This window comes from Scyliorhinus canicula, chromosome 17 (assembly GCF_902713615.1).
Source record: "Scyliorhinus canicula chromosome 17, sScyCan1.1, whole genome shotgun sequence".
Taxonomy (NCBI): Eukaryota; Metazoa; Chordata; class Chondrichthyes; order Carcharhiniformes; family Scyliorhinidae; genus Scyliorhinus; species Scyliorhinus canicula.
The window spans coordinates 16,564,050-16,578,852 of NC_052162.1; the positions used below are offsets into that span (position 1 = coordinate 16,564,050).

The following is a 14,803-nucleotide window of genomic DNA, read 5'->3' on the forward strand; positions in this document are numbered from 1 at the left end:
CACCCTGGTATTGCCTTCATCCAGACCCTACCATCAGGCAGAAGGTACAGAAGTCTGAAGACCCCACATCCAGACATAGGAACAGCTTCTTCCCCACAGCTACTAGACTCCTCAACGACTCCCCCTCGGACTGATCTGTTCCCTGTAAGAACACTATTCACGACGCCCTGTGCTGCTCTTGCTCATGTATTTGCTTTGTTTGGCCCCTTGTTCTGCACTGTAAGCAATCACTGTTTGTCGATGTACCATTTGTCAATGTTCTCTGTTGATTATTCTTTTGTCTCCTCTGTACGTACTGTGTACGTTCCCTTGGCCGCAAATAAATATTTTTCACTGTTCTTCGACACATGTGACAATAAATCAAATCAAATCACTTGTAGTTTTAAAAGTGACATTTTAAAATGTTATACTAGAGTTTCAGGATCCCCTTTGAAATCCCTGTCCCCCTCACCACATCCATACTTCCTGGGTCATCTGTAAGCATGGAAAACTTCAGTATGACTTCCATTCTGTGACTGGAAAATATTGCTATAAGATGGGATAGGTGCAGCTCTTTTTGCCTGAACTGTTACTTTCTTCCTCCAACATCCATTCATGCATGGATAGTTGGTGTGGGAGCACAGTCTTCCATTTGTGACCACCTAGAAAAAAACAGAACATTCCTACAGCACTTAACTTGTTGCCACAGTCTTGCATGTGAAGAAATTACTCTCAGACATTTGTCATTCCAGTATCTTCGTTCGGTTCACAATTCTTTGCAAGGATTTATTTTAGTGGATGCACGGTGTTGTGGCCCCAGTTTAATTCTGCAATTGAATTTCTTCTGTTCTAGGGGACTTTGATTATTCAGATTTTCTTGACTTTGACACTCCCTCAGATAAGCAAACCACCACCAAAGCCCCCAGAAGAACGCCAACCACTAAACCATCAAAAAGAGCATCAGGTGACGGTAAGTCGGATCAGCTGGGTCAACGCCAAAGGGTTCATTCATTTTTTTCCCTAAATCTGCCTGAGGGAAAAAGGAGAAAATATGGACTAATTGTCCCCCATTCCAAAATTGATTCCAATATTATTCATTATTAGACAATGTCTTGCATGTGGACAGAACCTCAGCATGGTACGAATTGCCAAGGAGCTTCAGAGGAACAATGAAGCAAAATTCGGCATCGAACTACGTAAGGAACTTGGGGTGGTAGGACTTGGGAGCAGGAGTAGGCCATTCAGCCCATTGAGCCTAATCCACCACTCAGTAGGGTCATGACTGATCTGGTTGTAGTCTCAGTTCCACCGTGCTATCTGCCCCCATAGGCTCCCTTGTCTATCAAAAATCAGTCTGACTCTGCCTTGAATAAAATCAATGATCCGTCCTTCACTGTTTTCTGGGGACGAAAACTCCACACATTAATGACCCTTTGAGAAAAGACATTTCCCCTTGTCTCCATTTTTAGACGGTAGACCTCTTTCGTAAACTCTTTCCCCTAGTTCTAGTCTCTCCCGCAAGTGGAAAGGTCTTCCTGGTATCTACCCTGTCAAATCTCGTCAGGATCTTATACGTTTCAATAAGATTACCTCCCAATATGGAGGACGTTTAGAGATGGAATTCCAGGGCTTGGAAAGAAAGTCTTGCAGCATCTTTCGTGACCACATGAGACCCTAAAGTGCTTTACGGCCTATGACTACCATTCAAAGAGTATTCACTGTTATAACATACGTAGCACGGCAACGAACTTGCACAGCTGAGTTCCACAACAGTAATGTGATAATGACCAGATAATCGTTTTTTTGTTATGGTGATTGAGAAATATAAATTGGTCAGGACACTGGGAATAGCGTTCAAAATTCTGCTGTGGGATCTTTTATGTCCACTTGCACTCCAGGATGAAGATGGGGCAGTGCACAGTTTGGCAATGGAAAGCAGGATCCAATGCCGCATCATAGAATTTAGAACATACACTGCTGCCTCACGGCGCTGAGGTCCCAGGTTCGATCCCGGTTCTGGGTCACGCTCCATGTGGAATTTGCACATTCTCCCCGTGTTTGCGTGGGTTTCGCCCCAACAACCCAAAGATGTGCAGGGTAGGTGAATTGGCCACACTAAATTGCCCCTTAATTGGAAAAAATGAATTGGGTACTCTAAATTTATTTTTAAAAATATAATTTAGAACATAGAATTTACAGTGCAGAAGGAGGCCATTCAGCCCATCGAGTCTGCACTGGCCCTTGGAAAGAGCACCCCCACTTAAGCCCCACAGCTCCACCCTGTCCCCGTAACCCCACCTAACCTTTTTGGACACTAAGGGCAATTTAGCATGGCCAATCCACCTAACCTGCACATCTTTGGACTGTGGGAGGAGACCAGAGCACCCGGAGGAAACCCACACAGACACGGTGAGAACGTGCAGACTCTGCACAGACAGTGACCCAAGCTAGGAATCGTACTGGGACCCTGGCACTGTGAAGCAACCATGCTAACCACTGTGCTGCTGTGCTGCCCTGCATGTGATCCAGAGAGATCTGGGGTGGGATTCTCTGTCCTGTCAGACCTGTTTTCCTGTGCATATGCCCTCGCCAGTAGTAGGATTCTCTGTTGCCCCAGCCGGCTGATGGGGTTTCCCATTGTGGCCCGCCCCACTCTGTCGTGAAACGCGCGGGTGTGAGTGCGCTGTCGGCGGGGCGGAGGATCCTGCTGACGGAGAATCGCGCTGCTGGTTTTTAATAACAAATGATCTAGTTGTCGGTCATGAACAGTGCAAAGTGCGTTCCCTAAACGGGTGGAGCTGAGGAGCGGGCCATGGGGAACGACCAGGGCGAGAGAGTGAGTACTGGTTTCAGAGAGGACATGTGCATCAGTGGTCACTGTGAGGGTGTGGGTGGGAGAGAAAATTGGTGCATGCAAAAAAAATGTTGTAGCGAATGAAGGGCCAAAGGCTAGACATTTGGGAATTTGAAGGTACAATTGGTCGGGATGTAAAATAGGCACCTAACCCAAACTTGCCTTATACCCATGGAGTGGAGTAGATTTAAAATTAGCTCCACTTTATCATAAAGTGTACAGCTCACAGTCTATATCAGGGGTGGGCAAACTTTTCCATGCAAGGGCCACATTCAGAAATTCACAATTCACAAAGGGCCGCATAGTATATTAAGTAAAATAATTACTTCACCCGGTTATGATTCTGGGCGCCTCATATAGAACATAGAACAGTACAGCACAGAACAGGCCCTTCGGCCCTCGACGTTGTGCTGAGCAATGATCACCCTACTCAAGTCAACGTATCCACCCTATACCAGTAAGTAACCCAACAGCCCCCCCCATTAACCTTAAAAAAAAATTTTTTTTAAAAAAATTTAAAAAAAATTTTTTTTTTTTTTTTTTTTTTTTTAATGACTTGGTGGGCCGCAGAAATACCTTTGGCGGGCCGCATGCGGCCCGCGGGCCGTAGTTTGCCCACCCCTGGTCTATATAATCCCACCATGAAATAAACAAATGTCAAATTCCGCGCAAAACGAACACACATAAATATGAGGCCAATGTCTGTTGACACTGCCAGGCAGCAACATGCATAGCGCAGAAAACTGTACTTTCTACAGATTATAACCTTTAACCTGTTTTAAAGGAGAATTCGGGAGAAGGAATGAATTACAGGACAGGAGCAGGGGAATTTCATGCCAGAATATCAGGAAGTGATCACTGCCTTAAAACATTCAGATGCAGCGTTTATTCCAGCAGGTCGTCAATTTCCCTTGAAGTTAATTTGTTGTTGGGTCTGATCGATAGAGGCGAAGCTGCGCGGTATTCAAAGGCTTGTATGATCTCCGAAGAAAGAACATAACACATGGCACATGATGTGGCATTACACCACCTTGCTCGAGCGCAACGCGGCCAAGGAATCGCGCCCAACCTGTATCAGACTGGATACAAGTTAATAGCAGGTTGTGGGATCATGATTTGCAGAGTTTTGGTAGCTTTGGAGTGCTATGGTTCCATGGAATAATTCTATTGTAGAGAGAGATCCTGCGGCTAAGTAGCATGGGTGGGTTGGAATGTATGGTCATGTTATATTTTGGGTGAGTGGCAACAGGCACTCCGCTCCATCTGAGCTACTGCAACACTTCAGATTGGGGGAGAGAATGATGTGGGCACAGGAAGAGGTTCCAACGTGTATTGCAGTGCGGGTGGCTGGTTCCAGGAGGCAATGGTTAAGGTGCCTAAGCTTGGAGAAACAGAATTGTCAGAATGTGTGATCTCTTTGGATTTTGGGATGTTGGGGAATTGGATCGCTGAGGCAAGACCACAGTGAAAATCCCCGAGTCGCCACACTCCGGCGCCTGATCGCGGAGGCCGGTACGGGTATTGAACCCGCGCTGCTGGTCTTGTTCTGCATTACAAACCAGCTGTTTAGCCCACTGTGCTAAACCAGCCCCACCTATGCATAAACCTATGTTTCTCAGAATATCTACAGGGGTGGAGGAGGTAACAGCAGTTTGTACGCAGGGCAAGGTGGGAAGTGGAGCCCTGTCAATTAGCAGAATACTGAGGTTCAGGAAAACGCACGGTAGCGCAGTGGCTAACGCTGTTGCTTCACAGCGCCAGGGTCCCAATTTTGATTCCCAGCTTGGGTCACTGTCTGTGTGGAGTCTGCACGTTCTCCCTGTGTCTGCGTGGGTTCCCTCCGGGCGCTCCGGTTTCCTCCCAAAAGTCCCGAAAGACGTGCTGCTAGGTGAATTGGACATTCTGAATTCTCCCTCTGTGTATCCGAACAGGCGTCGGAATGTGGCGATGAGGGGATTTTCACAGTAACTTCATTGCAGTGTTAATGTAAGCCTACTTGTGACAATAAAGATTATTATTATATTATCCTAGAGCTGTGATAAGTGAAGATGGGGTTAATAGGACCTTTGGGGTGGTGGTGGGGGGGGGGGGGGGAGGAGGAGGAGGAGGAGGAGGAGGAGGAGGAGAAGGAGAGTAGAGTGTTATTCATGTTGACCTGTTGGAAATTTCCAACTTCTTGGAGAAACCATAGGGATCTGGATCCTGGGATCTGGAAGCATGCGTTCCTGGAATTAGGTTTTCAGTGGGTCTGGGAACAATGACAGGGAAATTCAGTCACAATTATAGCTGAGAATGGTTTTCTTTGTCAGCTTGTCAGTCAGGTGGCCTTGTAAACCTAAAGAGCTGACAACGAATGACAAACTACTGTTGTTGGTTGCCTTGGCAATAATGTATGCTCGGGAACTTAACCAATTAAACAATAACTTCATCTGGTGTTCAAGGGATTAGGTAATGAAAGACCTGTGTGTCAGATAAAACATCATTCAATGTTCTGCAGTGACATCTGTTGGCAGAATATCGGCATGGGGAAAAATTATACTTCCTTCTCCTTTGTCCATTAACCTTACTGCAGCCTGTGAGCTAAACCGGTGGAGGAAAGGGTTGTCAGTGGATGCCGGCCTGTTGCTGTATTAATTAATTAATTCATGTCAACTGCAAAGCTCTCACACAAGGCATGTAGAAATATCTAACGTGAACCCCTCCTCTGTATTTGCTGCTGCACAAGCTCAGGACGTTGCAGAGAGATATTCAAAGCAAATGCAGTACTTTTATTTTATAATACTAATCAAAGCTGTAATACAGAGAAAGAAGGCAATTTTGCACAGATGTGCATTGAGGGAGTCAAGCTCCCCACTCTTCATATTTTATGATGAAATTTATTATGTCCACTTGAGTTGGTAAACGAAGCATGGATTTAACATCACTCCCGAAAGACAGTGGGTGGGATTCTCCGTCTCGCCAGACCCGTAATCACTCCCCTGGTACAGGGGTAATCACTCCCCTGGTACAGGGTATTCACACCCCTGGTACAGGGGTAACCACTCCCCTGGTACAGGTCTAATCACTCCCCTGGTACAGGGGTAATCACTCCCCTGGTACAGGGGTAATCACTCCCCTGGTACAGGGGTAATCACTCCCCTGGTACAGGGGTAATCACTCCCCTGGTACAGGGGTAATCACTCCCCTGGTACAAGGGGTAATCACTCCCCTGGTACAGTGGTAATCACTCCCCTGGTACAGTGGGTAACCACTCCCCTGGTACAGGGGGTAATCACTCCCCTGGTACAGGGGGTAATCACTCCCCTGGTGCAGGGGGTAATCACTCCCTGGTGCAGGGGGTAATCACTCCCCTGGTACAGGGGGTAATCACTCCCCTGGTACAGTGGGTAACCACTCCCTTGGTACAGGGAGTAATCATTCCCCTGGTACAGGGGTAATCACTCCCCTGGTACAGGGGTAATCACTCCCCTGGTACAGGGGGTAATCACTCCCCTGGTACAGGGGGTAACCACTCCCCTGGTGCAGGGGGTAATCATTCCCCTGGTATGGGGGGTAATCATTCCCCTGGTACGGGGGGTAATCACTCCCCTGGTACAGGGGGTAATCATTCCCCTGGTACGGGGGTAATCACTCCCCTGGTACGGGGGTAATCACTCCCCTGGTACTGGGGTAACCACTCCCCTGAAGCCTGCCGGCTAATCAGGCTGAATACCTTTTCTGCCATAGCAAAGGGTACTTAAGGCACAGAGTTAAACAAGGGGTTACCTCTGGAGTCATTATTCAACGTGAAAGGGAGCAAGGTAGCCCCCATCACTGGGAAGGTTTTGGTAAATGATAGACTCTTAAAGATGTAAGTTGACACGCGAGCCTCTGCCTCGGTGAGAAGAGATCACATATTTTGATATTTACTGGAAGGCGTCCAGCCATTGGGTTTGTAGGCTACCGCAACAGCTGGTTTGTGATGCAGAACAAGACCAGCAGCGCGGGTTCAATTCCCGTACCAGCTTACCCGAACAGGTGCCGGAATGTGGCGACAAAGGGCTTTTCACAGTAACTTCATACTTGTGACAATAAAAGGTTATTATTATTATAAAGAGTACGGTTACAGTACCTGTAAGCCGTCAGCAGCAGTCCGCGCTGACCCCAATAATAATAGTGTCAGGCCAAGGGCCAGCCGTGATTTGCTCAAAGTAATCAAGTTCAACTAGATGGAGATCTTCCAAGTGCAGGAAGAGGGACTGCCTGAGTTAATGAAAAAGCATGAGATTCTTTTTCGCCACGGGTTAGGTAGAATAAAAGGCCTCCAGGCTAAGATCTACATTGGTCCAGAGGCAACCCCTCGTGCCTTTTAGAGTGAGACCAGTACCACATGCTTTACGAGAAAGGTTGGACATGGAATTAAATAGATTGGAAGAACTGGGTATTTATAATCTAGCCAGTTCAATTCGTGGAGAGGGCATCGCCCATAGTCCCCGTAATAAAGCCTGACAAGACTGTCCGCATCTGTGGAGGCTACATATTAACAGTTAATTAGACTGCCAAGGTTGATAAGTATCCAATCCCCCAAATTGAAGAGCTAGAGGTCAATCTTATACAAAGCTCGATATGAGCCACGCATATCAACAACTTAAGTTAGACAATGCCTACCGGAGTTATGTTTGTTTCAGTATGTGCACCTACCCTTTGGTGTATCATCGCATGTGCTAATTTCCAGAGGACAATGAAACTCTATTGCAAGTCTGCCACAATTTGCAGTATACCTGGATCACCAGAAGCTGAGCACCTAGTTAACTTAGCGGAGGTGCTAAAGATATTTCAAAAGGCTGGAGTATGCCTCAAGAAGGAAAAATGTACTATCTGGTGTATCATGTAGATGCGCAAAGATTACACCCCATGGAAGACAAGGGGCTGGATTCTCCAGATGCCAAAATCGCGTTCGGCGACCGGCCGGAGAATCCAAGTTTCCGACCAATGCGCCGCCCACTCCAAAGCACGCCATGTAATGACATTGGCTGAGGCTCACCCCCAATGCTCCATCCCCGACCGGCCGAGCTCCCGATGGCGTGGGTCCCTCATGGTCTCACCCGTTGGGAACTCAGCGTGGTGGCTGCGGAATCAGTCCATGGGCGGGTGGGGGGGACATTATTCGAGGCTGGGGGCACGGGGGGGGGGGGGGGGTGGTCTGGGGCACATGAGCCGGCCAAAGGGTGGGACTATTTGACGGGTCGGGTCCGTGAGCGGCCGCCACCATGAAGCACAGCGCGGGCACCACGGACCTGGCAATTCTACGGGGCGTATCGGCAGCTAGAGCCGGGTGCTCTATGCTGCCGTCCTGCTAGCCCCCAGCTAAACGGGGAGTCAGTGGGTGTTTGGTGCCAGTTTTCTGGTATAAAACGCCACCGTTCCCACGCCGGCATGGGGACATAGCCCCAGAATCAGAGAATCCAGCCCAAGGTCAGAACAGTAAAGTACACACGAGGCCCCAGAAACACATCGGAACTCAAGTCATTCTTTTTTTTAATTTTAGAGTACCCAATTCATTATTTTTCCAATTAAGGGGCAATTTAGCATAGCCAATCCACCTACCCTGCACATCTTTGGGTTGTGGGGGCGAAACCCACGCATACATGGGAAGAATGTGCAAACTCCACACGGACAGTGACCCAGAGCTGGGATCGAACCTGGGACCTCAGCGCCGTGAGGCTAACCCACTGCGCCACCGTGCTGCCCTACCAAGTCATTCTTAGGCATGCTGAATGACTATGGCCACCGTTGGGTTTGGAAGCCGCCCTTAGGGCTGTTAATAGTAAAGCTATTGTTAGATTCATTGAGTTTTTTAGTGCATTCCGACTCGTCTGAGGAATTGGTGTTAACCCGTGATGCCTCTCCATATGGCGTTTGTGCAGCATTGTCCCATAAGGTGGATGACGGATGTGAAAGACCTATAGGGTCTCGAGAACGCCTCTCAGATTCTGCTGAAGGGTACTCCCAGATTGTAAAAGAAAGCTTGTCAATAGTACATTGGGGAAAGAAGTTCTGCTAGCATGTATATGGGAGACACTTTACCATTGTTGCGAACCACAAATCACTCTTGGACCTTGTTGAAGAAGATAAGGCTATTCCGCCAATTGCATCAGCAAGAATTCAGCATTAGGTGTTAATTCTGTCCACGAATATACATTGAAGCACCGGCCTGGAACACATTGCGAATGTGGATGCGTTTAGTCGTCTGCCTTTGCATAGAGTGTAGCAGCTCCCCCAGTCCTGCAGAAAATTCTTCTGGTGTTGAATTTCCTGGACACGTTGCCAGTTTGGGCGCAGCAAACGAAGTCCCAGCTGGGGTTTGTGTACCAGTTCGATCCTGGAGCTGACTCGCAGACATGAGGCTGAAAACCTCTGCATTGTGATTATATGTAAATAAACATTGCAACTGTTATGGTGAATGAGGAATATTACAATCAGGTGTAATTTTATTTTTATTTTTATTTATTTATTTATTAGAGTACCCATTTTTTTTCCAATTAAGGGGTAATTTAGCGTGGCCTATCCATCTAACCTGCACATCTTTGGGTTGTGGACCCACACAGACATGGGGAGAATGTGCAAACTCCACACGGACAGTGACCCAAGGCCAGGATCGAACCTGGGACCTCGGTGCCGTGAGGCAGCAGTGCTAACCACTGCGCCACCGTGCCGTCCCTAATCAGGTCCAAATCACAGGTCAGTAGTACAAGTTGGAATTAGGCTTTCTTTTAACTTGAGCTCAGTGTGGTAGTATGACTAGAGGTACTACGGTACCTGGGAGTGTGAGCTGCTCTTGGTGGAGAAGGCTTGCTGCCCATTGGCCCTTGTGTTGTCTTCCCATTGGTCAACAGAAAGGTAGCTCAGCCTACGAGGTGGAGTATAAGAACCCGTGTTTTCCAGCATCTATCGTTCTTTCTGTACTCAAGTTGCTGGGCACACTTCTTGTAGATTAAAGCCTTTGATTCGGACTACTCCTTCGTTTCTGTGTTCATTGATCGCGCATCACTCAGATTGATGGGAATCCATCTCCCGATCACTAAAATCATCTGTACAAAGGAGACTGTGATTAACCTCCAAAATTATTCCTGCACTGCTGTTTATGAAGCTGAAGTAAACACCATTCTGCAGGGAGCTAAACACAACGCTAACAGGCCCATCTCACCATTCACCTTTTACTCTTAATTCTCATTGTCTTTATTTCTCCTCGAGTGTTAGTGAGAAAATAATATATATATTAATAAAAAGATGTTCTCGGTTAAAAGCAGCACATGGGGAGTGGGAAACTGGTAGGCAAAGGGTTGAATTGTTGGATCAGCCACAAACCTTAAGAAAACCTGCAGTCAGGATAATTTAATCATCTTACAGTAATGGGAATCCACGTCACAAGACTATGACTTAGCCAAGACAAGCTTAAGACAAGACTAAGCTTGTCTGCAGGAGATTCATTGTTCTACCCAGAGCAGGGAACACAAACCTAGTAACGTCTCATCAAGGACTAACGGCGTAATTTCAGGTGAAGGGCAACATTCTGAACATGATCTGGTAACTTGCAAAAACACATTGTATGAATAAATCGGTTTCACTCAAGGGCTCAGGAAACATCTCTACCGATACCTCCTGATCAGATTGTATTGTATGAAATTGATCGATGACGTCAATGCTTACCTGTAACTGTGAACAAACTTAAAATATATATGCATGAAATCTCTGTAACTTTCAGAAGAGACTGATGTGAGCTGAAGGCAGCAGCAGCTTCTAGTTCTCCTGTCGTGCACACAAACATTTTTCAAATAAACAAAAGTTTTACCAACACCACGCGGTCACAAACGGACTCTGACCATTTCTTCCCTCCAACACTGAGTATTTCTATTTACTTTACCAAAGTTGCATTTCTGTTTCAGAAGCCGTTGTTTCCTCATAGTCTCAGTAACAATGATTGTCATTCCCTACAAACACTCTTCTCTTTGCTCTGACAGATGATTTTAGCTTGTTGGAATTTCTTCCAACGACGCCATCTCCTCGAAAAACCACAAAGTCACCAAAAACCCCCAAGAAACCACAAAAAGGAAACTCAGGTAAGTCCCTTTCCTGATTGCTGAATCTTTATTATCTTTATTGTCACAAGTAGGCTTACATTAACACTGCAATGAAGTTACTGTAAAAAGCCCCGAGTCGCCACACTCCAGCGCCGGTTTGGGTACACAGAGGGAGAATTCAGAATGTCAAATTCACCTAACAGCATGTCTATCGGGACTTATGGGAGGAAACCGGAGCACCCGGAGGAAACCCACGCAGACACGGGGAGAATGTACAGACTCCGCATAGACAGTGACCCAAGCCGGGAATCGCACCTCGGACCCTGGCTCTGCGAAGCCGCAGTGCTAACCATTGTGCTACCATGCTGCCTAGGTTGTATAGCAGGGAGGGATGGCAGCCTTGGTACAGAGTAACGGAACTTAATTTCAGAGGACCGGAAAATTAGCTGCCTTTTTATTGGCTGTAGAGGGGTATTTGTACAATTAGTTCTCCTGTTACATACTTGCAACTTGCCACTCCTGCTCCTCTCTTGACCCTTCATTGACCAGGTGGGATTTTCTCTCCCCTCCACAGCAGGCTTTGCGGTGATGGAGGTGGCCCGTCATTAGCAAGCTGTGTGTAAAACTTCACTAATATTCAGTGCAATTTCTTCAAGATAAACATCGGGAAAGCCAACGCCCTAGTCTTGGGTCTCCACCAGAAATCTTGACCCTTGCCGCTGATTCCATCTTTCTCCCTGGCCACTGTCTCGGGCTGAGTCCAATTGTCTGCAGCCTTTGCTCTTAACTCAACCTCAAGCTGGGCGTCCATACGCTCCCCATCGCCGAGCCTGTCTGCTTCCACCTCTGTGGTACATCGTCTGCCTCTGGCCATCTCCAGTGGTACTGCACTGAAGAATGGGCCTAGAATCTGTGCCTGGGTCTTGGAGTGGAAATTGAACCTCGCACCTTTTAGGCGCTATTCCCAGCTTCCCATTCCCACCTCATACTTGCTCTTAATAATGGAAGTGTGGTCACTTTATTCTGTACGCAAAAGTTCATTCATATTTCCACTGAAAGCAGAGGCTGTATCCCTGCTAATATAGGACCACCAGAACGCTGACTAATCTATGTTATTGGTCTTTGATGGTGTCAAGGAACTAAGGGGCTGGTTTAGCACACTGGGCTAAATCACTGGCTTTTACAGCAGACCAAGGCAGGCCAGCAGCACGGTTCAATTCCCGTACCAGCCTCCCCGAACCAGCCTCCCCGAACAGGCGCCGGAATGTGGCGACTAGGGGCTTTTCACACTAACTTCATTGAAGCCTACTCGTGACAATAAGCGATTTTCATTTCATTTCATTTTTCATTTTCATTTGGACTGTTCCACCACCATTCAGTGAGATCTTGACAGAGCTGTGACCTAACTTCATATATTCACCTTTGCTCAGATACCTATTGGTGAACAAAAGTCTTATCAATCACAGACTTAAATTTGACAATTGGCCACGTATCAATTGTCATTTGCGGAAGAGAGTTTTAAACTTCGACTGCCCTTTGTGCGTGGAAGTGTCTCGTAGTTTCACGCCTAAAAGGCCTGGTTCTAATTCTAAGGTTGAAGGGTTATGGAGAACAGGCAGATAAGTGGAGTTGAGGCAGAGAGGAGATCAGCCACGAGCAGGTTTCAGGGGCTGAATTGCCTACCCCTGCCCCTAGTTCTTATGTGTTAATAGGATAACAAAAGTCAGTGTTCAGTGAAAGCAAAACTGAAGAACAAGTGACAGGTGGCCCTGTGGGGAGGTGGCTGGTGTTTGCATTGGGACAAACCAAGGAAACAAAAAAGAGGCCAAGGTGGAGGGAGAGTGCACAGTGTAAAGTCGTTGAACTCAATGATGAGTCCAGAAGGCTAATCAGAAGATGAGGTGCTGCTCTCCCAATTTACATTGGGCTTCACTGGAACGTTACAGGATGGACATGGGGGCATGAGAGCAAGGTGCTGAGTTGAAAGGGAAAGCGACTGGGGTCATGTACGCGGGCGAGGCGCTAGTGTTCCACAAAGCGGTCAGCAGTTTGCGTTTACTCTCCCCAATGTAGAGGGCAGAACATCGACAGCAGAAAATACAGTCGAGCAAATTGAAGGAGGTAGAAGTGAAATGTTTGGGCCCGTGGACAGTGAGCTGAGAGGAGGTAAAGGGTCAGGCATTGCAACTGCTGCACCTCCCGTTGCCTCTTCTAGATGTTTTTCCTATTTGAGTTCTCTGCTGAAGGCACGTCTGACCCACAAGTGCTGCGATCTCCCCCACAGGTCAGGCAAGGAGGCAAGTTCCAAAACCATTCCAGCCAGAATGGAGGATCAAACCCCAGGTTGTTGGCAACAATCTGATCCCCCCCCAACTCCCCCAGCCACCCCTCCCCCAGCACCCACCCACCTCTCCAAGGAGTCAGAGTTGCTGTGGCAACATTTACTTTTACATGCATGTTGTGTCCTGGAGCTATTGTTGGCAATGGAAGAGGCTCCAATTTCCTTTGAGCATATGGCAGAGGAGGAAGCTCTGTTATTAATGCACTGGCGTACGTTGGAAGGATTTGTAATTAGATACAAAACCTGTTTGGCCGCATTATGAACACACCTTCCTTTACTACCAAGGCCTGCAATGAATTTCGAACCTGTACCTACCCAGATCTGGCGAGGTGTCACGATCTGGTTCCAGCCCACAATGACCAGGCCCCAGTCTCTCACGGCTAAATAGCTTTACGAACCCACTTAACCATCCGGCTCCCAGTAACTACCGGGCTCTCCGGGGAGACCACAGAGGGCGCTATTTAGTACTGCCAAACCTGGACCAGGTGGGCACCTGGGGGGCCTCTGTGTGGTCAGGGACAGGGCAGGGTAGCACCCTGGCTCACCACCTGGCATCTGGGTACTTTGGCATTGCCACCCTGGTATGCCAATAAATCCGGATGGCACTGCCAGGTTGACCGGAACGTTTCCCGGGTGCCATGGTGCCTGGGTGGCACTGCCAAAGGTCAGGGCTAGTTTCCTATGGTCCAGCATTCTATCCTCTTGCTCCGCGGTCCTGTTGGTTCCGAGTCCTGACCACTTTGCAGCTGTATTTCAGTAATGGCTACTATTTTCTACCCTTTGCACCCGACATTCATTCAGTTTGTCCCCTGGTTGTGAAACTACTCCAGCATCTGCAGTATTTTGCATTTGCTTTTACTTTAGGGAAATGTTGATGTTTCTTTGGGTCACATGTCATCCTTCTAAAGTAGTGTTGTTGTTTTCTGAAGTATTTCTCACGTTTCAGCCATGACACGGTTGGTAGGGCGCCCAACTCTAAATCACAAGGTTCCGTGTGTTCAAGTCCCACTCTCCAGAGCTTGAGCACAAGAATCAAGGATGGCGCTCCAGTGCAGCACTGAGGGAGCACTGCACTGTCAGAGGTGTAGTACTGAGGGAGCACTGCACTGTCAGAGGTGCAACACTGAGGGAGCACTGCACTATCACAGGTGTAGTACTGAGGGAGCACTGCACTATCAGAGGTGCAGTACTGAGGGAGCACTGCACTATCAGAGGTGTAGTACTGAGGGAGCACTGCACTGTCAGAGGTGCTGCATTGAGGGAGCACTGCACTGTCAGAGGTGTAGTACTGAGGGAGCACTGCACTATCAGAGGTGTAGTACTGAGGGAGCACTGCACTATCACAGGTGCAGCACTGAGGGAGCACTGCACTGTCAGAGGTGTAGTACTGAGGGAGCACTGCACTGTCAGAGGTGTAGTACTGAGGGAGCACTGCACTGTCAGAGGTGTAGTACTGAGGGACCACTGCACTGTCAGAGGTGCAGCACTGAGGGAGCACTGGACTGTCAGAGGTGTAGTACTGAGGGAGCACCCACCCCCATTATTTACTACTTTAAGGTGTCGGTGAAC

The 14,803-nt window shown here is 47.9% G+C and overlaps 1 protein-coding gene across 4 annotated transcripts in view; it reads left to right on the top strand.

Annotated features, from left to right (window-relative positions):
• cd99l2 (CD99 molecule-like 2) overlaps positions 1-14,803 on the top strand; it is a 185,708-nt gene that overhangs the window by 147,717 nt on the left and 23,188 nt on the right. For 3 of the 4 annotated variants that reach the window (XM_038774344.1, XM_038774343.1, XM_038774345.1), the window contains exons 4-5: positions 833-949; positions 10,834-10,932. In XM_038774344.1, the coding sequence (XP_038630272.1) occupies positions 833-949; positions 10,834-10,932 (216 nt within the window). The remainder of the gene's footprint in view (positions 1-832; positions 950-10,833; positions 10,933-14,803) is intronic. The other variant, XM_038774346.1, reaches the window with a different exon arrangement.